The sequence below is a fragment of the Centroberyx affinis genome, unplaced genomic scaffold (assembly GCF_046629955.1).
Source record: "Centroberyx affinis isolate AG114_WGS23_722 - 3 ecotype Tasmania unplaced genomic scaffold, CSIRO-AGI_Caff_v1 ptg001787l_1, whole genome shotgun sequence".
In the NCBI taxonomy this organism is placed as follows: domain Eukaryota; kingdom Metazoa; phylum Chordata; class Actinopteri; order Beryciformes; family Berycidae; genus Centroberyx; species Centroberyx affinis.
In genome coordinates, this window is record NW_027280178.1 from 624,581 (window position 1) to 645,348 (window position 20,768).

At 41.6% G+C, this 20,768-nt stretch overlaps 1 protein-coding gene across 5 annotated transcripts in view; it reads left to right on the plus strand.

Annotated features, from left to right (window-relative positions):
- ptpn13 (protein tyrosine phosphatase non-receptor type 13) overlaps positions 1–20,768 on the plus strand; it is a 60,717-nt gene that overhangs the window by 5,478 nt on the left and 34,471 nt on the right. For all 5 annotated transcript variants that reach the window (XM_071529394.1, XM_071529397.1, XM_071529396.1 and 2 more), the window contains exons 2-7: positions 1,963–2,082; positions 11,601–11,767; positions 12,935–13,000; positions 13,898–14,083; positions 14,767–14,854; positions 18,142–18,768. In XM_071529394.1, the coding sequence (XP_071385495.1) occupies positions 1,968–2,082; positions 11,601–11,767; positions 12,935–13,000; positions 13,898–14,083; positions 14,767–14,854; positions 18,142–18,768 (1,249 nt within the window). In that variant the 5' untranslated portion in view covers positions 1,963–1,967. The remainder of the gene's footprint in view (positions 1–1,962; positions 2,083–11,600; positions 11,768–12,934; positions 13,001–13,897; positions 14,084–14,766; positions 14,855–18,141; positions 18,769–20,768) is intronic.

The following is a 20,768-nucleotide window of genomic DNA, read 5'->3' on the forward strand; positions in this document are numbered from 1 at the left end:
TTGAGTGCTGCTGTGATACTTGATTCATTTCCCTAATTTTGTTAGGTTCCTGCCAAGTTCACTGGGAGTTTTGTCTTAACACAAACTTGGTAAAAATGTGTTTTGAGTCATTGTATTTTGCTAGCTGCATAGGAAATGAGGAATGGATTACACTGTGAGCAACCCTACTTGAAGCTGATTGCCAATGACTTATGCATGTGTTAGCTGTTCTTGATAATGTTATGATATGTATAGTATTGTAAACACCTACTATGGTAACACTAACAGCCCTTCCATGCAAAGCTGTGGCCACAAAGATATGCCCAACCCTAAGCTTTTCTTCCCACTGCACTGCATCAACAGATGACTAGTCTTCTGCACCCCCCACACTTCCACTTAAACATGATACACACCACACGCACATAACTATTTAGGTGCTGATGGTTTTTGCTCAGTCAGATGTAATCCCTTAAAACCGGAGCTTCCTATGTTTCTCTTGCATCACATCATGGTGGGATTTTGGGGGATTTAGACCGTATTGTCACCCCAGCGCAACAGCTGGGTTTTAGGGCGACACAGTGATAGATGAGAGGTGAACATGTCTCATTTCTCCCATTAAAGGGGGCATTTAAGGTTGATTGACTGTGCGGTTTATGGCACTTTAAGCCCACAAATCCCCATATGACTGGGGCTATTTAGGATGGTTTTGTAGAAAGTTGAGTACAGCTGAGAATAGATGCCAAAACATAAAAAATGTATTTACCTTTATTGTGTCAACACAAAGTATGATGAAACTGCCTGCTCGTGGGCCTAATGAGTGAATTCAAAGGCGTTCCTCCTCCCGTGAGCGCAGCTTGCTGTGACATGTCTTGTATTCTAGATTCATGTGAAAGTGCTCTCGTAAACAACTGTGATAATGGTCCATATGTTTACCTTCATTCTACAACAGAAGCTGAATTGCTGTATCACTGCTATCTGCAAGGTGATAGAGGCCACTGAGCTTGACCCAGTTTTAACTGATATGAAACGTAATCAGGTATCAGAGGCATGTGTTTTTAGTTATGTGTACGGTTACGTGTACAGTAGCAAGCAGCTCTTTCATCTATTTAGACTGCACAAAGGGAGGTATGTGGCTGCTTTTTGTGTGGATTACATTTTTGGACAGTGCTGTTTGGTGTACATTTCTCATAGTCTTCAGTCGTTACTTCAGTACTAATACTTTAGAAGCTATAGTCCTTTCAGAGTATCTTGGTAAAGTGTATGGGCATTAAGAATGGCTGCTACTAGTTTGAAGCTGCAATCTGACATCAGAAGCTAGTGGGAGCTCAGAATAATAAACTGTTGCTTTGTAAGCTGTAACTCAAGTAATGCACAACGTGTGTGTGCGTGTGTGTGTGTGTGTGCACATGCATCATGTGCTTGCGCTACCTCCTCAGCTGCAGAGCATGACTAGATGGCTCAGATTTGGAGGTGGTGAGAGTTGGCCTGAGGGAATGACGGAGCAAGAAATGACCGAACTTTTCTCGAGAAACTAACCACTGATTTTCTCACCTAATGTTGATCAAAATCACAGCCAGTGATAAATGCATACAATGCCTGAGGTTATTGTAATGTGGCAAAGTGATTTTGTGCTTTCCTCCTACACTGTCAGACCAGTAGGAATGAGTACTGTATGGATTAAATTGTGAATTATTCTAAGGGCAGATTTGATCTCTCTCTCATGAGGGTTTTGCTGATAATGTTAAATCAGTCTGAGTTATGTAGCACTCTGATTCTCACAGTAGGTGTGATGTGCAGATGCCATTCTTTTCAGGATTACTTGTGTCATAGCTAGCTCACATACATGAAAAGGGAAGAGAAGCAAGCCATTTCTCTCTTTTGAATATGGTTTAAGCTTATTCTGTGTATCTGAGTGTGGTTTGTACAGTGTCATTTTCTGATGTAAATCACTTGTCATAAGTTCCTACTTGTCTACCTGCACAGGGAAGATGCATGTGTCTCTGGCAGAAGCCCTGGAGGTTCGGGGAGGTCCGCTCCAGGAGGAGGAGGTTTGGGCAGTGCTCAGCCAGAGTGCCGAGAGCCTCCAAGAACTCTTTCACAAAGGTATGAATATATGGCACACACACACACACTGTACAAATACATTTATTTTTCTTATCCCTGTTTTTCTTACACCCTTTCTTATGTTCTTTTCGTCCTTGAACGCTCAACTCTATGAATCTGTCCCGATCGTTGTTGTGAACTGAAGTGGTGGACAAGTATCTTTCACAGCAGTAGCAGGCAGGTCCCTAAGGTTGCCAGAACCAGCCACGGTTACCTAGTAATATGCATCCCTCACCTGTAGTGGTTCAAACTTGGTTACCAACTGTTGCACCACTTCACTACATTTGGCCATGTGCTTTATATAATGCACCTAAATGATTTAGTGTCATAATGAAGCTATAATAAATAACTATTGTCAGGTTAAAACCTCATAACTCCAGTTTTGGTATTTTATTATTCGATTTTATATTTTGCCAAAAAATTTGGTAGGGGGCCCACATATGGACTGCGGTCCTATTGTGGGCAGCAATGGTTTCTAAAAGAATAAGTTGTCTAAATGTGTGTCTATTTTACATATTCAGTAGTTTATTGATAATCTGGGTATTTCAGTATAAAGCCAAAGCACCATGATTGTTAATGCAAGACATTTACAATAATCAGTAAAGACCTCTTCAATATATATTTATCCCCTTTCTAGCATCATAGTTAATGACATTTGTGAATGGGTGACAGTTGAATATTGAATTTTGTGACTATTATGAGTCACTAGTATCAGTTCATTCATTACATCTTTGAAAACATTTTTTTACATATCTTTTGATGTAATAAATGCATTAATATAATAATTATTATAATAACAGGAAAAAAGTTATTACATTAACAGGAGCTAACATTTATTACATTAATGGGAAATTAATTATGTTAACATAATTATTACGCCACTAGCTTCAATTGTTTTTACATGAATTGTTCATTATGTTAATGAGAGGTTATAACCTTTACAGTTGTAACAAATGAAACTAGCGCTAAGCTAGTGTTGACTTGTTTCTCGTTTGATGGTGCACTGTCTAATCCTGTTTCCACACGTTCTCTGGTCTGATCAGATGAGAGTAGTTTGATTCTCCCTCTTGTATTCTATTCTAATTTATTCTGTTCAATTCTGTTCTCTTACCATTATTCTTTATTCTCATGCTACTGTGCATGTGAAGTGCTGTGAATTTAAACCTTTTTAAGTGTGTTTTTTGTCACCATCTGTCTCTTCTTGATTTCTCTTTTCCTCTTGACGCCATCCACCCACCCACACTTGATATTTCATCTGTGTGGTTCCTTGAAAGGGCGAGTTCACCTGACTCTCAAAGTGTAAATGAAAGTCATTCATCAACCTGAGGATTGAGTGAATGGTAATTCCTGGAATCCAGCTGACTCATGTGATCCAGTGGGAGTTCTTTATCTTGTTTTGTTCTTTCTGTATGAAAAGCACACCGTATGGTTTAAGGCATCTGATTTCAGTGTGTAATGTAGTTCTCTAATGTTCTCTACAGTTTTTCTTAACTTATCATTTCCTCTCTTGCATCATGTGTGGAGAATGGGGCCATTAGTTTTGTATCATTGTCCTATCCTGGGGAGTATTGAGAGAGACTGTTCCATACCATTCAGACAGAGCACATTCAGCCAAACAACATTCTCAGTTAAAGCATCTCATGACTGGAATAAATTACCAGAAAACATAAGAAAGTCCACCACCTACAGATCATTTTCCAATCACTTGAAATCATGGCTCATCAGTAATCAACTATGCAGTCACTAATTCTAGTCAGACTGATTTTTTTTTCTCCTTTATTAACTGTATATTGATTTTGTGTTTATGTTCAGATCTCTATTTACTTGACTTGTGTGTGTATATATATATTGACACTGATACTTCCACTAACTACTGATGATGCTCTTACTAACTACTGATGATATTGATGAATTTACACTAACTATTTTAGTTGAATTGATCTTATCTTCTCTATTGCTTGTCTACTGTTATACAGTTTATGTAACTCCCTCCTTCTTTTAACCAATGTATGTCTATCTAATGTCCAATGCTTGTTCTTTATACTACCTGCCCAGGGACTACGGATGAAAACGAATTCCCAGTTGAAATGTTGAAAAGTACGCCACCTCACAGCCAACACAAGTTACCTCATTACTAGTGTACAGTGGAAATTTCAGACTCTTGCATGCTAAGCCATTGGAGAATTTGCACATGATGGCTTGGTTATTGTAGCTTAGGAGCTGTTTTGATCTTTGGCCTGCTTCTTGCCATTTGCTCTCTTCAGTGATTGCAGTATTCCCTTTCTTTCAATTCAAATTTTGAAACCAGTCCAATACATATAGGCCTGCACATCTAGATTACATTTTCCTAATGCAAAATCACACTCATCACAGTCATTTGTCCAGTGAAACTCATTGTTGCGCCCTGACTCGGTGTTCTGCAGTAAACTGAAGTATTGAGCTCTGTATTTGATATTTACCTCGGCCTCAACTGCTCTTCCAGATAGCCCAGTGTCCTTACCTTGTGAGGCAGCTGGAGAATCCATCTTGCCAGGCTTCAAGTTATGCGTTTGTGGCCGAACCACAGTGGTTCAGACCAATCAGCGTCGTACGAGGGCAGCTTGGGGCGTGGCTTAGGTGTGACGACAGCGAGAAGCGACTGTTCGTTCACAACAATGGCGGCTCCTAAAGAGGCTAGCGTAGATGCTGCTATAACATCAGTTATTTCTGAATTGGAGAGTATTTCTTCATTGAAAGAAGAGCAAAGATGGATGGAAAAGATGTTTTCGCTCTTCTCCCGACCGGCTTCGGCAAGAGTTTGTTTATATGGTTCATTGATCTGATTGGTTGAAGTTAGCCCGTGATAGACGGTGATAGACAGATGGTTCCTCCAAACACCTGCCAAGTATTTTTTTGAAAGTGCCTGCCCTTTTCCAAACAGTTTCCAAGGACGACTTCCCAGATGGTTCTGTGTAACAAACCATCTTGCGCGTCAGGTTACCAGTGTCCACATTGTGTCTCCAAATAAGACTTTAATGGATGTGGCTCTGGAGTTAACATGTTAGTGTTGAAACAATAACTTCTTTATTGTCCACAGGCGGATGTGATTCTCATGGAAGAGGTTCAGAAGGCCTAACCCTCCGGTTTTTTTTCCTAATCTGTGGATAGCAGCCCCCTCAACCACTCTATGGATTCTTTATTCTATGGAGCGTGATGACTTTATTAAATTTGCATGCACACATTTGTGCATGTGTTTATAAAAATTTTGTTCGCAGACTGTCCAATTTGCCTGTGTGAACACGCCAAATTTTGATTTAGTTTCTACTATACTGCCGCCTTAATGACATCACTCAGGGCTGACAATCTGGATTTGACTGCCCTAAGGTGAATAGCCACTCCCACTCACCAAGTCTCATTTTCTAGCTTTTGTCATTGGAGCCAAAAGTGCCCCCCTCCAGTGAGGCAGCCAATGAGAGCAGTGCGTCATTAGCATAAAATAAACAGCCATAGAAAACAACCTGTTTTTTAAAATGGAGACACTGAGAGGCTGGAACTCGCACTACAAAAGCTGGATTTAGGTGTTTTTTGGTTTTGTTTTTTGTTTTTTTGCTGGGGACATTTAGCAGGATGTGAAGAGTAGACCTAGTTGTACAGAAAGCTGATGAGATTTCAGACAAATTTATTAGACGGGGATGTCAGACCAGGGAGGGCTTTGTAAATAGTGAGCCAATGGATTTTCCAGCAAGTATCCTACATAGAGAGGTCCAGTTAACTGATACATACAGATCACAATGATGTTTTCTATAGGGAGCATTGGTGACAGACCTGAAAGCTGAGTCATACTAACCTATAAAAACATCCATAATCACATTTGTAATCTGATAATTTGGATCATGGCAAACGGTTTAGGTACAGAAAGTCATGCTTTGACTTGCCTTAAGAGTTATTATGCGTTGGGAAAAGGAAATGGTACCGTTTAACCAAACGCTGAGATATTTGTATGAGATGTACTGAACCATTAATGGTCATCATGATAGTGCCAGAGAAAGCCTCCTGGAGTGTAATAAAACTGCTCCATAGGGATTGTAGTACAGCATTTGGGGAGGTTCCAACCAGATACAGTTTGTAGTCCACATAAAGATGGATAAATGAGTCACCAACTCTAAGGGCAATATTATTGATGTAGATGGAGAATAATGTGGGGCCGAGGATGGAGCCTTGTGGAACACCTCTGGTGACAGGCAAGGGCTGAGACAGTAGATGCTCAGCTTTAACTCTGAGTTCTACCAGAGAGAAAACCAGACGTGCTGGCTTCTTTCAACCTTCTCATACATCAGAGGTTTCCACTATCTACTATCTCTCTCTTTCCCTCTCACTTTGACTGGCTGCTGGTCTACTTACAAGGCCAAAAGTGTGTGTTCAGTTTCCAATAAAAGTCCCCTCAGTAATATTTTCCTGAAAATTGACCTATTTTCAATTCTGAGAGCTCTGTCTTCTCTCCTTGTATTCATGGGAACTGATTCCATTTGAAAAACATGTTGTGTTGCAATACAATCTTAACCAGCACTGTCCTCTAAAAGGTATGCAGAAGCATGTGCACAGGCTTGCTTTGAGTCCTGTACTGTGTGCCGTGTGAATAAAGTATGCAGAAACAACAAGTACCAGATATTGATCAGAAAAAATGAAAGATAAGACAGTCACTGTATTTTTTGATGTGCAGTTTGGATATTCTGCCATGTACTAGCAACCTGTGACTGCTGTGGTGGAGAGTGTACTGTAGTTTGTTTGACACTGACTAAGCTCACAGAAATACTCACACTTTCAATGAGCAACATATTTATAGTTTGTCAGATTAAGAACGTTGTAGTCCCTAGACAGTATACCTCTATTCCACCAGGTTTGCAAGGATGCTGTTAAACCAATTAATCCTTCATTTTCTCCTCACAAGGAGATTGGCTATCTTTTAGATTAAACCATTTTTTTTCTCTTATTGAGCTCTCCAGAAGTTTATTCTTTTAATAAACAATGCCTGTGTGCTATGAATTAACTGTTTGAAAATTAGTTGTTGTTGGCTGTCATTTAGTAGGCCTAGCTACTATCTAACATTTAGGGTTTTTTGAGAGCCAAGACAGAATAGTGTGCTGGAAAATTGTTGACAATAATACCATACTTATTTTGGTTGTTCAGGCACGAGATAGGACTCGCCATATCTTAGTGGATAATAAAGTAAGATCATTAGGTCTAATGTCAAAGGCAAGTCACTAATGTAACAGCCAAACCAATTAGGGAAGCAAAATGCTGATTAATATGGATATTTCATGATTGAGAAAGATAAAACACAACCATAATTGGTTATGTGGCTAAAGAAAAAAGACGCTATAGGAACCACATTGCAATAATGATAACTTTGGTATATCTTTGCATTGGCCTATCTTTCCTTTAGTTGAATGGAAAACCCACCCAAGGTATTTCTTTATCATGGACAGCTGATTGACAGACACATTTTTTTATTATTATTTTTTATTTCATTTTTACAACTTTTTTTATTCTCAGACAAATCACCAATCAGCATTCTGGCTGCGATTCAGAGGTCATCCCACACAGCGGGGGCTTAATAACAAAACTTAATGTGTCAGTAGACAAACCTCAGACTTACCTTGTACCAATGCCTCTCTGGCAGCTGCATGTGAAGGGTAGAAATACAGACACCTCCCTGATTCAGCTTTGCAACTTTTTTTTCGGATGCAAGATATCTGGAAGTGCAATAAGACTAGCAACCGAGCAAAAGAAGAAAAGCACATATTTCTCTGTCTAATAATGGTCCAAATAATTGGCCAAAATCTAAAAGGAGTTGTGGTTATGAGTTTTAGATATTAATTAAAATTCCTCTTTCATTCAGTTGATACTCATATGATTTCCAAATGACACACACATCTGAGTCTATCTGCACACACTACCATAGACATTGTATTGACACATATCTGTCATTGCTGAGGAGACTGAAGAATGAAAACCAACAAGTTAGATGGTTCTCAAGTACAAGACGGGTTTCTAACAGAGCTAGGGATTCATTTTGAGTAATCTGTTCCTGTCTGTTCCTTAATAATAACTATTCTTGCACAGTTAAGGGGAACTGATTTCTGTTGGACTGTCATAGATTGTTTCATGGCACTGTTCTCAATTCTCTTGAGAATGCAATTTCATTGTAATCTTTACAGAATATCATTAAATTTGCCAATACATGATGATCTGGACAGTTAATGATGTTTTCCTTAGTGATATTGTATTCCTTGGCTATATAGGTATAGACACATTTCTCAGTCCAACAATGGTCAGTTCAGTAGGTATGAAAGAAAACCCATTTTTTGGTGATGGCACAAGGAAAGGTACCTGGCACCGTTGGTTGGCACTATTTTTGCGATGGCACCATGTCTAAAAATATTGAGGGTGTTGGACTGTATACCAGTCTTGGTGCTTTTATGCAAATCTGAATGATTCATGTACATTTCACCTGGACCATAACTTATTTAAAGAACTTATGCATGTGATTTAAGTCAGCATCTGCAATAAACGTTGTGACATGGGCACAACCATTCAGTGCTTTTAACAGAATGTACTTTTTACAGAACTTCAACTGCTCAAATGATTCTTGATGGTAGAAAATGAATGCACACGTTTAAAAACTGACTAAAGATAATGAAGCAATTTCTGTTCACAAATGAATGGCAGCCTTGACTGGCAATTAGCCAACTCTTGGCTTGATTTTGGTCGAGGGATGTTTTTGCCACCTGTCTTGGACTCCACAAGATCATGGGCCTTCAGAACCTTTTTTTTGCTTTGTAGATTAAAGCACCACATGCAGTGTTTTATAGGCCTAAATGTCTCCCTTTTTTTCTATTTTGTATATTTCTCATACAAAAAGAAAGAGACATTCACCGTTAGATTCCTGTCCGATGTGCCTCGGACAGTAGTTATCTTGTGTCTTGACTATTTAACTGGCCATCTTCTCTCCTTGGGGGCTGCATGTGTGAAATGCAGCAGGCTTGGCATGTGTCTGAAGGCTGCGACTGTCCTGGGGTGTAAAGCCTGGCTACAAGTTCCACTACAGACAATCCTGACAGCCACTAAGGATTCCTTCTTATCAGTGTGGCCTGTAAATATGCCTTTTATGCCGAGGTCACTCGCATTCACGAAAATAGGATTGTGCCCAGATGTTGTTGTGTTTCAGTCATTAAAACTTCAAAACTCAGGTCTGATATTTAGACCGAGATTCAAGGTTGAATACTTGGAGCGTTTTAGATTATAATCATTTTAATGTTTACATGACATTGTGCTGCAGTGATTGCGATTGTCAGCTAATATCCGTCTTTGTGTTTCTTTCTGCAGTTGTGTAGCCATACTGAATAGATTGTGGTCTCTCGTGCATGGTTTTGGAATGCTGAGTGAAGCTAAAATGTGAAAAGCAGATGTCAGAACCCGTTATTATACAGTCGCTGAACTATGTAAAGAAATTTGTTACCTACCGCGAGAGCGGATTAATAACAGCAAACATCTAAACTTAAAGCGTGTTCAAGTGGTCTTCCTGGTCAGCTATTGTCAGAAATGGAGAAGTGGATTTTTTAGTGTAACTAATGGTTTAAGTAGTAGCAGTAAAACCAGAATAGGCATTGTCTCTGTATAACTGAGGTAGCACACATGTTCAGAGTAAATTTCATTGATGCATAATTAGCACAATTTAGATCCATATAGATGTATTTTAGCTCCATCTCTCTGGGGCGCAGTAAAAGTAAATGTTACAATTTCTTCCATATGCAAGCAGGGTGCCAATATACACCCAGCTCAGCCAGGCCTTACTGGACTTTTCAGACGAGCCTGTGAGGATGACACTGTGAATGCCACATTATGGCACTATTACATTCACACTGTCCAAACACTGAACCGCCACCAGGACGGTCATATTCCATGTGTAAATAACAGCGGTTAGCTACTGTGTTTGCATAAGAATGATTTGTTTGAATAAGTAATGTGCTGAGTATTTCAGATTAGGTGGAGGAATTCCAGCTGTATATTATCTAGGACTGTATAGAGCCCAGTGTCTTCCAAGCTGCCTGTGTGTTCCTCTGCCTGCCATTCGTCCCTCTGCCTTACCACTCTACCTCTGCCTGCCTGTCACTCTAATGGTATGTTTGGTGAGGAATTTAATGCATGGGACACAGCGCAGTTTGTATAAGCTTCTATTTTTGGAGGACAACTTCTTGGTCTAGCGCTTGACAATTAGTCTAGTCTGAGTCCCTGCCCCTGATAGCTCAGATAGTAGCTAATCACATGAGCTTTGTCTGCGACTGACAGACTAACTGTAGTGTTATGGTGTATAGAAATTGAAGTTGTAGATTGTACTAACTTTTGTCGTTAATAGGGAATCTAAGGATGGGTGCCATGGTCATGTTTTGAAATTCCCTGGTCCCAATAGTGTGGACATTTCAATCCCAATGCAGAGCGTTTGGATTCTGCTTTCATCTACAGTGTATTGAAACTGTTCATTAGATGTTACTCTCAAAGAGTGTCCCATTCACTAATGCTCAAGCAATAACAGTAAGCCGAGCAGAGGTGTATGACATATCCTAGGCTTTGTGTGGGATGCATCTAGTAACCCCGGTCTCCTTTTCAGTAAGATCTCCAAATGGTCACATGAGTTTTAAACAGGAAACATTTATTTACTTAGTGAATTCCAGCTTTTGAAAACAGATATTTGGTACCTCAAATCCAGTTTCTCTGTTCCTCTCTCTCTCTGTCCATCTTAGAGTTAAATATCAGTCAAAGAAAGGAATTTTGCAGCGCTGCTCAAACATTCCTTTGTATATTTTTAAAACGTTCTCTAACCATACCACTGACTGTGGCTTTGTAGGAAAAGAGAATTACGCTGTGTAGCCATTCCTTTCTGCTTCCATGCCTCTTCAACAGTTATTTTCTTGCACGGCTAAGAAAGCAACATGTGTTTTTTGTTTACTTCAGTCATCTTAAATTTCCATAAAAGCCAAAGCCTTAGCAAGAAATGCATCCACTGTGGTTGGATACGTCTACAGTTGCTGTATTCATGCTATAAATGCTTAGGCAAATTTTGAAGTTGGTATTGAGCTGTTCTGTGATATACTCTAACACTCTGTGTGTGTGTGTGTGTGTGTGTGTGTGTGTGTGTGTGTGTGTGTGTGTGTGTGGGTGTGTGTGTGTGACAATGGCTAGGAATTGTTTATAAATAATGGCAGACCAGTGTGTTTCCTATGCCATTGCATAATATAATGTTTGTATGTAAGTGTGAGCGTGTGTTGTGTGTCTCAACGACAACTGATGTCAATTTGCAATGGTTATAGTCTGTGCAGTACTTCAGTGACAGGATTTCTTTTCCCAGTACATAATTTATTTTGATAAAATATTCCCACTCATGTTTTTAGAGAATACTGTTTTCAGGCCTCTTTTACTGTTTTTGTTCCTGATCATATCCCCGGTGCTTGAATTGTCTCGTTTGCCTCTTCCGCCTCCAGACCCGGCGGCCATGGGCTTCATCATCTCTCCCTGGTCCCTCCTGCTCATGCCCTCTGGCAACATCTCATTCACGGACGAGAACGTCACCCAGCAGGACTTGAGGGCCTTCACAGCTCCAGAGGTCCTGGAGGGGGTCTCCTTGGCGTCCATCTCTGACATAGAGAAGGTATATATACCTAATGTACCACATGCGGTGCAGGAACCTTATACAAACTCTGTATATCTCCTAAATACTTGACTGTCAAGAGATCTATAACCTTATCCTATCTCTAATGTTATAGCTCATGCATATTTTATAAACTCACATGTAAAGGCAACATAAAACAGAGCAACCATATCATCTCCTGGAATGCATGATTTCCTTAACCCATGTACATATCCGTGCCCCCTCTATTCCACTCTTTCATATGCAACTCTTAATAGTAGGGCTAAAAGCCTGTATGATTGGATTCTTGTCTCTGGCACGGCCGCCTAGACCTCAACACAATTTTGTGCTGAGTCAGTTTTCCGGCCTTGGTCCCGTCTCCCTAGCTGAGTTCTTTTAGCATGCAAAATATTATCTATTCTTCTCATTATCAGAGATTGTGGGTGAAAATACGTCAGCTGTGATTGCCACAAATTTCCTTCCTCGATGTTAACATCTGGGATGGTGTAGTTACGTTTTTAGGGTGGCTTTTAAATTTCCACATTTTCTTAAAATGTGAGTGTGCCTTTAAATTTGTGGCGAGCTCTGTTCCTAAAAGACCTTGAAGGCTGTGTTGCATTCTTTGGCAATCCCTGAATTATTCTTTCCTCTACCAAGCCCAACGTTCAGGGGAAGTGATTTCTCTCCCAAGCAACGAGTGCAGAGTAGTAAAGAAAGGAAAATGGAAAAATGTTTTTGGATTTAGGCAGAAAGCCTCTGTCTTTTTCCTTTCCAAATAAGACTGAATTCAGCTTTTATTACAGTCCAGCAGTTATTGAGTTGCAGTATGTTTCTCTCTCAGAGGGCATTTTAAATGAGACATACCTTACCACATAAGCTACTGTGTACTGAGAACAGAACAAAGGGTCAGGATAGGGTTGCATTAGTCAGAGGTTCTCCTCCTCAAATGTTTTTTTCAGAACACAACAGGTCGTGCTAGATTTAATGAGACATGACTTGTTTTTAATGAGATTCCACATCTGGTTGATCTGAACATACCTTCTCTTTCCATCTGCTTTTGTTTTGTACCTGTTGTTATTTTAACAGAAGATTTGTGTTCATTTATCATATAGGCCGTGATCTAATGAAGTGATACAATGCTTCTTATGTAACCCTTCTGACAGCCTAACTGGTGTTCGTTTTTCACAGATGCACATGTACTCTCTGGGGATGACCCTGTTCTGGGGAGCAGACTATGAGATCCCACAAAGCCAGGTGAAGTCACTACCACAGATCTTTTTTCCAAATTGCACCTGGTATTAAAATGTGATCTGTATCTGAATATCTTATCTGGATAAGGGGAAAAAGGTGTAAACACACAGAGCACATATTGCGATGGGGATGTGATCGGATCTGCCAGACCTTCGGAGGTGGTCTGGCTCACATTGAGATCGGATCTCAGCCAGAGTCAGCCAGGTGTAAATGAAATCCGTACAGTATGTTCACATTCATGAGAAAGTACCGCCCACGGGGTAGAAATGTCTTGACTCAAACTGAAGTTTGCCCTCCATTCAGGACTCCAGCATGATCCGCTCCCACCAGTCATCACTCCTCATCCTCATCCATAGTGAAGGAGTCGCTGTAGTAGCGTTCACAGCAGCTGCAAAGCTACAAACACTGTTGAGGCATAAACAACCTGTTGTTGAAAAGGACGACTGTTCCCACTGCAAATGAAAAGTTAATCCAGGCTGTACAGTATCTCCTCTAATGACTCTAAACCTGTTTTTGTTGACAATGCCTCCTCCCCACCTGCTGCCTGCTTTGCATAGTGCATGCGAAAAATTTGATCTGATCACAGTTGGGACAGAAATAAGACAACGAGAACGCATATAAATACCAGGTGTAAATGCAAAGCTTGTCAACGGATTGGTCATTATCTGGATAGCCCCTCCTTTTCATTTGTATCTGTATCTGTACGCAACCAAAGTCACCACATATTTCTAATAAAATGATGTCGGTGCAATTCATAGCCATTCAGCAGTGACAGGCATCCAATTGTTATTTACATTCTGCATAATGACACATGCACTCCCGCTGAATATGCTGTAAATGCTGTAAATCATCATAGCAATGTCAATTAAAATGTACCACTACATTTTGTGTGCCATGCAGCCCATGAAGTTGGGGGAGCACCTGAACAGCCTACTTCTCAACATGTGTGATGACGTGACATTGAGTCGGATGTCGGTGCGCACCGTGCTGGATATCTGCAGCAAGCACATCAGAAACTCCAGCTGTGATCCCCCCTTCTCCTATATCAGAAAACTGGTCCGCTTGGTACTGGGCAGCCTTTCCCAGGTACACTTGTACATGTACATGTGCATGCAAACACACAGATTCACACACACACACCAGTGACACATCATTGTCAGCTGAACAGTTGAATACTCTCATGCAGTGCAATTTTATAGTGCAATTATGACATTGACATTTAGAGTTAGTATGGATTATAAAATAGTATTTTTTAACGCTTCCATATAATATGTGTGAAACAAATTTGATCCTGAGAGCTAGTGGTATCAATGAAATGGTCACAATGAATTTTTTTAGATCAATAAAACATTCCATTTTTCTATGTGATTCTATTCTTATTTGATGCCTGTCAGAAAGCTCCTGCCTCTGATTTTCTTTACTGTTACTTCACCCCCTCTAGGCTTTCTGTGCCACGCTGCCTCGTATTATCCCAGCTAAGTGCTCCCACTGTAGGTTAAATGGCCATTATCTGCTCTGTCAAAGCACAATAGGCTGGTTGAATGACACAATAGATAATGTGGCTCATGCCTATATAAAGTGATCTTATGATGGATCATAGCTCAGACAACAGGTGACAGATGTATCGTCCTTTCTAGCTGGAAGGAATGACCCACTAACCTCGGCTTTTGTCTCTCTTCTTTCTTCTTGTTGCTGCCTTCTGCTCTCTGCACCCTCCCTCTTTCTTACTCCTGTCTATCTCACTTCCACACTCTCCCTCCTTTTCCCAGCTGGATGGTCTGCTGACTGATAGAGAGTCTCTTCCGGAGCGGAGCAAGGAGATTCGGGAGAGGCTGCGGGGCAAAGGCCTCCCCTCAGGTAACATGAGCTGCTCCGACACACACGGAGACCCACTACACAGAGCTGTGGGCTTTGTCTGTTGTGTATTTTAGTACCCGTGTTATTAAGGGACCTTGTCCTTGGTGTAGAAACAGTCATTTATTTACACAGTGATTTGGATTTCTAGGCTATTAGCAGCTGCCAGTGGTTCATGACTGTGTTAAAATGGATCTGGTTTCTAGTGGTGTTCAAAGCAATAGAAACCAGCTAACACCCATAGTTGTTGTTAATGCATGCTCTGTAGTTGCAGTGTGATTTATATGGCAGTGCAAATTATGTATAAGTGATTGTTGGCATCTTTTGAAGAGGTCTTGGGTTGTGGTGGATACACCTGCCTGAAATGTAGATCTGGTTTTACTGGTCTATGTTAAATATTTAAGGGAATGAAATGGTTCAGACTGTCAGCACAGTGGAACTGGGTTCCAACAGGCTCAGCTGCCACTATTACAGAGGTCTGGGTAGTAAATCTCATGCCTTTCTAGTAACATGCCCTCTCTACCTGCATACTTCAGAGAGCAACCCAAAATCTCACTTTCAAAAGGGAGCAGGATGCCCCTAGGAAATACTGTGGGATATGAGGAGACTGAGAGTTGTAACAGGTCATTACTTGACACTTGTGTCAACAGGTTAAGGGGGTAGGTCTTGCCCTATGCACTGTGTGTATCATTTAGCATGTTGCATGTTAAAACAACCACCTGAGCAGCAATATCAGGGCCCATCTTTACAGATCTTCATTTGAGTTGCACGGGTTGCATTGTCAGGAACTAGGAGTATTCATTATGATTAAACACCTTACTTCGTTCCGGGATAAGTACAGTTGTAAGATAATGCTGAATATAGACCAAGGAGAATTGTTGGTATTGATGAGTCCAGAGGACCAGACCAAGAATGTCATCAGCTCTATTATACCAAAGGATAAACTGAGGCTGAGAGGGGCTGACAGTATGTGGCTAGACATACTGTATATTTGTGTTTTTATTTTGAGAGGGTGAAATGTGAATGTTGTGAAGACATGTATTACATCATCCTACTCTCAATCTTTGTGTATATACCCACAATTGATACATTTAAACATAAGCCCAGAATTCAGTTTTTAAAGTTCAAAAGATCATTTGTGGCATTGACATGAACCTGGTGGAATAACTACATGGGTTTTGTGTGTTTCTCTGAGATGAGCCTCCCTGGTTGTCAAGCCTTCCTTCACTCAAGAAGAAAATCAGCAGTGGCATGTCCTGCTAGCTCAAAGGGACGAGAAAAATACTCTGGACAGTCTGAGTTTGAAAATGGAGAACTGAAAGTAGACAAGAAGCACCACACTGCAACCCAGAATGGGATTTAATTTAGGAAAATATGACCAAATCTTCCCAGTGGTTTTTGAGAGAACTCCGGCATTTCTCCAGGCCATGGAGAGGAGAGCAGAGCACAAACATGGCTGTCGTCCTGATTATGTAAGCACGGCATGGCATTGATTACAGATGCATACTTTGGAGTCACCAGTGAAACTGCTGGTCTGCTGTTTGTATCAGTGCTTTGTTTCCCTGGTTGAGCACCCGCCAGCCCTAGGGAAAGTACATGCAAAGAGTATTACTCAGTTCTTAAGAGTCTTTCTTCCTAAGGCGTGGCTTTCTCCTTCCTGTATTTCAGTGGCTCCAAGTTGTAACTGTTGCTGGGAGAATTCAGTTAGTGTCTCTTTTTCATGTTGGGAGTTTTATGTTATGTTGCAGTTTCTACATTGCCGTAGCCCGCATGACAGCAACCCCATACCACTAATATTGAAAAAACTTGTGGCAACAATTGACTGAATGCCACCAATGTTGGAAAAATAAAAGTGGTCCTGCACAAAAATCAACCTTATTTTTTCAGTTTGTGCTCAATCTAGTCCTTGTGTGCTTCCCCCGAGTTCCTGGAAGACGGCGTGTCTGTCTTTGATGTGTTTCCCTGTAAAGACCAAGCATATGCTTTGTAGATTAAACCACCACATGCAGTGTTTTTATAGACCTAAACTTCTCCCTCCCTCCTTTCTCTAATGTCTGCATCTCTCTCTCTTTCTACCTTTCTAAAACAAGAATGTATAGAGGTTGTTTATGGACTGTCAAATAAGTAACATTCTTTTGTCAGTTTAAAACAGAAATATGGATGGAGGGGCTGGACTCTTATCAATATCTGTCTGTTGTTGTGGCACAGTCTGTTTTGAGAAGGACTGACTGCTATTCTGTCAAATGTAGTTTGTTAACAAATCAGCAAATCACACTATCTAGGGAAATTACCCCTTATACTCTTCAAGGTCAAGAGCAAGAAATCACTCATCTTAATTTGTTTGTCCTTGTGCTGTGGTTGGTTTACTTTACAAATTGATTTGATTCGTTTGCCGTCAATGGATGATTGTTAAGCTGCTCTCAGTTTCCACCCCTGGTCCTCAGACATAATCTGGATAGATCAGGACACTGAACGCTGGCATTCTTTAGCCTGCAGTTGTGTTGCTGCACCAGGGCCATTAGACATTAAGTCAGCAGCGTCTGGGTCATCAATCATAATGTATTTAGCGTGTCTCTTACTATGAATGATTGAGATGACAATCTGAGGGCACATTGCCCCCCCAATAATCCAGTTACTGCAGGTGGTTCTCAGCATAAAGGCCTTCTGTGGAGAGGCCCTCAGAGGCCTTCTGCCTCTGCTGTGTCTGTTGGGGCCAAGCCTAGGTAGCAGGGCAAAAGACGGGAAGCCAGTATGAATTGTGAGCGACAGTGGTAGAATTGCCATGTCTAATAGCCATGTCATCCTGATGCTGCTAGCTGAACTAAAAGGCAATTTGGAGAGGCACTTAAGCATAAGAAGGGACTCATTGTACTGTACTTATTCAGCTCAATTAAAATCCATGTTAATCCCCCTCTAGGTCCTCTAGTTACCATGAACACCAGTTCTAGTCTCTCTCTATGAAGTATAGTGTTTATAATGATATGATCCATTGGAAACAGTTTCATTTGCAGTATAACGTCTGTATTGTAGATGATCCCTCAATCTGTCTGTACTATAATGTGAGATTGATATGTTAAGAAATGCAATCTGTTTTATTTATTTTCCTTTTGAGTAACTGTTAATTGTTTTTTAGTGTATGTGTCAATGTAGCTTGATTACGCTTTCCAGTGTTCAGGAAGGTTTGTTATCCCTGATAGCTCTTCCCATTTTTTAGGTACTCCATATTGCCAGAAATCTGGCAATGTGAGCATCTGCTGATGATTTAATAAAATGTTCTGTCCCATTCTCAGGGAGGAGTGCTGCCCCAAGGGTTCTAGAGCGCTACCGGGCCCGGACTCAGGAGCAGGCATCTCTTAACCGGGGCCTAAGCCGCTCCATGGGCTCTCTGCCTATCCAGGACCTCGTGAAGGGGGACGAGGGGGCAGCCCTACAGTACTCCATGTCTGACTACCACCCCGGCTCTGAATCAACCACAGACCTCTACCCCAAACCGCACTCACTCCAGCACCAGCATTCCCATACCTATCTGCACCCCCTTCACCCCCAGCAGAGGGGCCGGCCTGTGGAACTGGACCAGAGGTCTTTACCTTACCATGGTGGAGACATGGGCCCAAGTCAGACCAGGAAGACTTGGGCTTCATCTGTGGACTTAGCCTGTATTGACCCGGATGCTCTTCGCTTTGGGGCCTTGGAGGACGCACGGAGGGGCAGCAGCGCCCTGAGCACCCACTCCATCGGCAGGCACAAATCACCCTTGCGGGCATCCAGGGATTCTCGCTACCCGGAGTTTGGTGCGCTGAAGAACAGGAAGCTCCATCACCACTCTGCCCTGTCTGTAGGCTCAGCCCTTACCAGTGCTTATGACAGGATCAAGGAGAGGCAGAGGAAGCTTCAGGTGCTAAGGCAGGCAATAGATGGTGAGTACACTCTCTTACCATAGACTACAGTGTATGAACACTCAAACTGGCCTCAAAGTAGTTGGCTTGAGTGTCTCTCCTAGACACGTCTCTGATGTGCTTGCATATCAAATATTTTTGGTTACATTGTGTTTCTAGTCCTTTGGGTTGACTGTTAGGTGTTGTATGTTTGTGTTTGAGAAGCTTCCTGTGAAATTAACACAGCATCCTCATGCAGAAAGTCTGTGTATGAATCAGGATGGAATAAGGTTTTGCCTACATAGAACTTGCCCAACTCCTACCTGAGGATCTTCACTTGGATTTCTGTGTAAAGCTGAGTCTGTCGCTGAGATAATGAAATCTCCCATAAAATCTACCCTTATGAGGCCCTAACTTTGTCATCCAGATATCAAGGAAATGTCAAAGTCATTTGTGTGGTGACTTTATCAGGTAATAGACATGACAAAGGGGGGCACAGCAGCTAGAATGGAAAGATTCTAGGGAGCCGTCAGCTGGGCTGATCTGAGAGGTGAAAATGTGAGAGCGAGGGGATGGGATGACGTGAACAGACAGACACCCTGGCTAGTTGCAGGTTGTGTGTCCATCTGTAACTACTATGTGGGATGTGAGCTGGGTGCTGGCTTGAATGAAGTATCATTGGTGGTGGCTGGGCAGCAATGTTTAGACAGAATGTATGAGTCACTGGTACAGAGGTTTCCAAATGGCTGATTCTAATTACAGGCCAGCTTAATTCTAGCCTGCTGCTAACTGTCACACGTACTATATAGCCAAGTCCCTCTCTCCTTCTCTCTCACTCATGGGTGTAGACACACACACATACACACACACACACACACACACACTATAGATTATAGCCATACATACACACAAGGTATTTACAGACACAAAAAACACTCACACATTGAACACATATATAATCGCATGCACACACACACACACACACACACACAACACAATAGTCTAACACCTCAGCAGTCAGCCCCAAGAGCTTTAAGTTTCTCTGGGGAGCTTATTGAATTCTCAGTAAAGTCTTCTTAGGCAGACTAGTTATATGCAATGAGTCACATGTGGCAAATTCATACGTGTCTGCCTATCGGCCATCTGGGGACAATAGAGGAGCATGAGGGATGAATGGCTTCATATAATAAACCACTGTCTTCTACCTCTTCATGCCTTTCCTCCTCCCTCTCTTCTTCCATACTCTTCCCACTCTCCAACTCCTAACTGCAGCCTCCCTGCTTTTCTGGCAGCTATTTTTAATGCTGACCGAGCCACCAACCAAAGGCATTCTTTTCCTTGACTGTGTGGCTTTTTATCCCCAGCAAGGCCTGCCTTCCTTCCCTCCCTCCCTTTTCCCCTTTTACTGATTATAATCAGAGGGTCTTGGCTTCTTTTATTTAATATTGGTGGTGTGAAGAGAGGAGAGGAGAGCTGAGCCTCTGCCCTAGCAGTGGACCAGAAGTGGAAGATTGGACTGGTGGATGGACCGTTTATTGTCCTACCTATAAACGGTCCAACGGGTGTTTTTCCCAAGCAAGAGCATCTTTGTGTATTTTTGAGTCAATGTGAGCCCACTCTCCATTTTTCATAGCTTCCAACCGATATGAACATTTTGATTGATATCAGAGACCATGCTGACGCAAAGGAATGTTCACTTCCTTTAAAACTGTGGGTCGAGTATGATGGCTGAACCAAAATATTTTTGTATTCCATCCCAGAGCTATTCTGCTACAGTATGAATGGGCCTAATTGAGCACAGACCATTTACAGGGCCTCATAGATGTGTTACTTGGCAGAAATCTTCTTTCTTTTCCTTCTTTCTCTCTTACTTTTTTCTGTTCTTTTCTGCAGGAAAACGATGGCGCAGCAGTGGTCAATGCTCTCAGGTTTCATCCAGTTACACAGTGCCTAAGCTCCTGCTCCTCTGCCCTGTGTGTGTGTGTGTGTGTGTGTGTGTGTGTGTGTGTGTGCGTGCGTGCGCGCGCGCGCGCGTCTGTGTG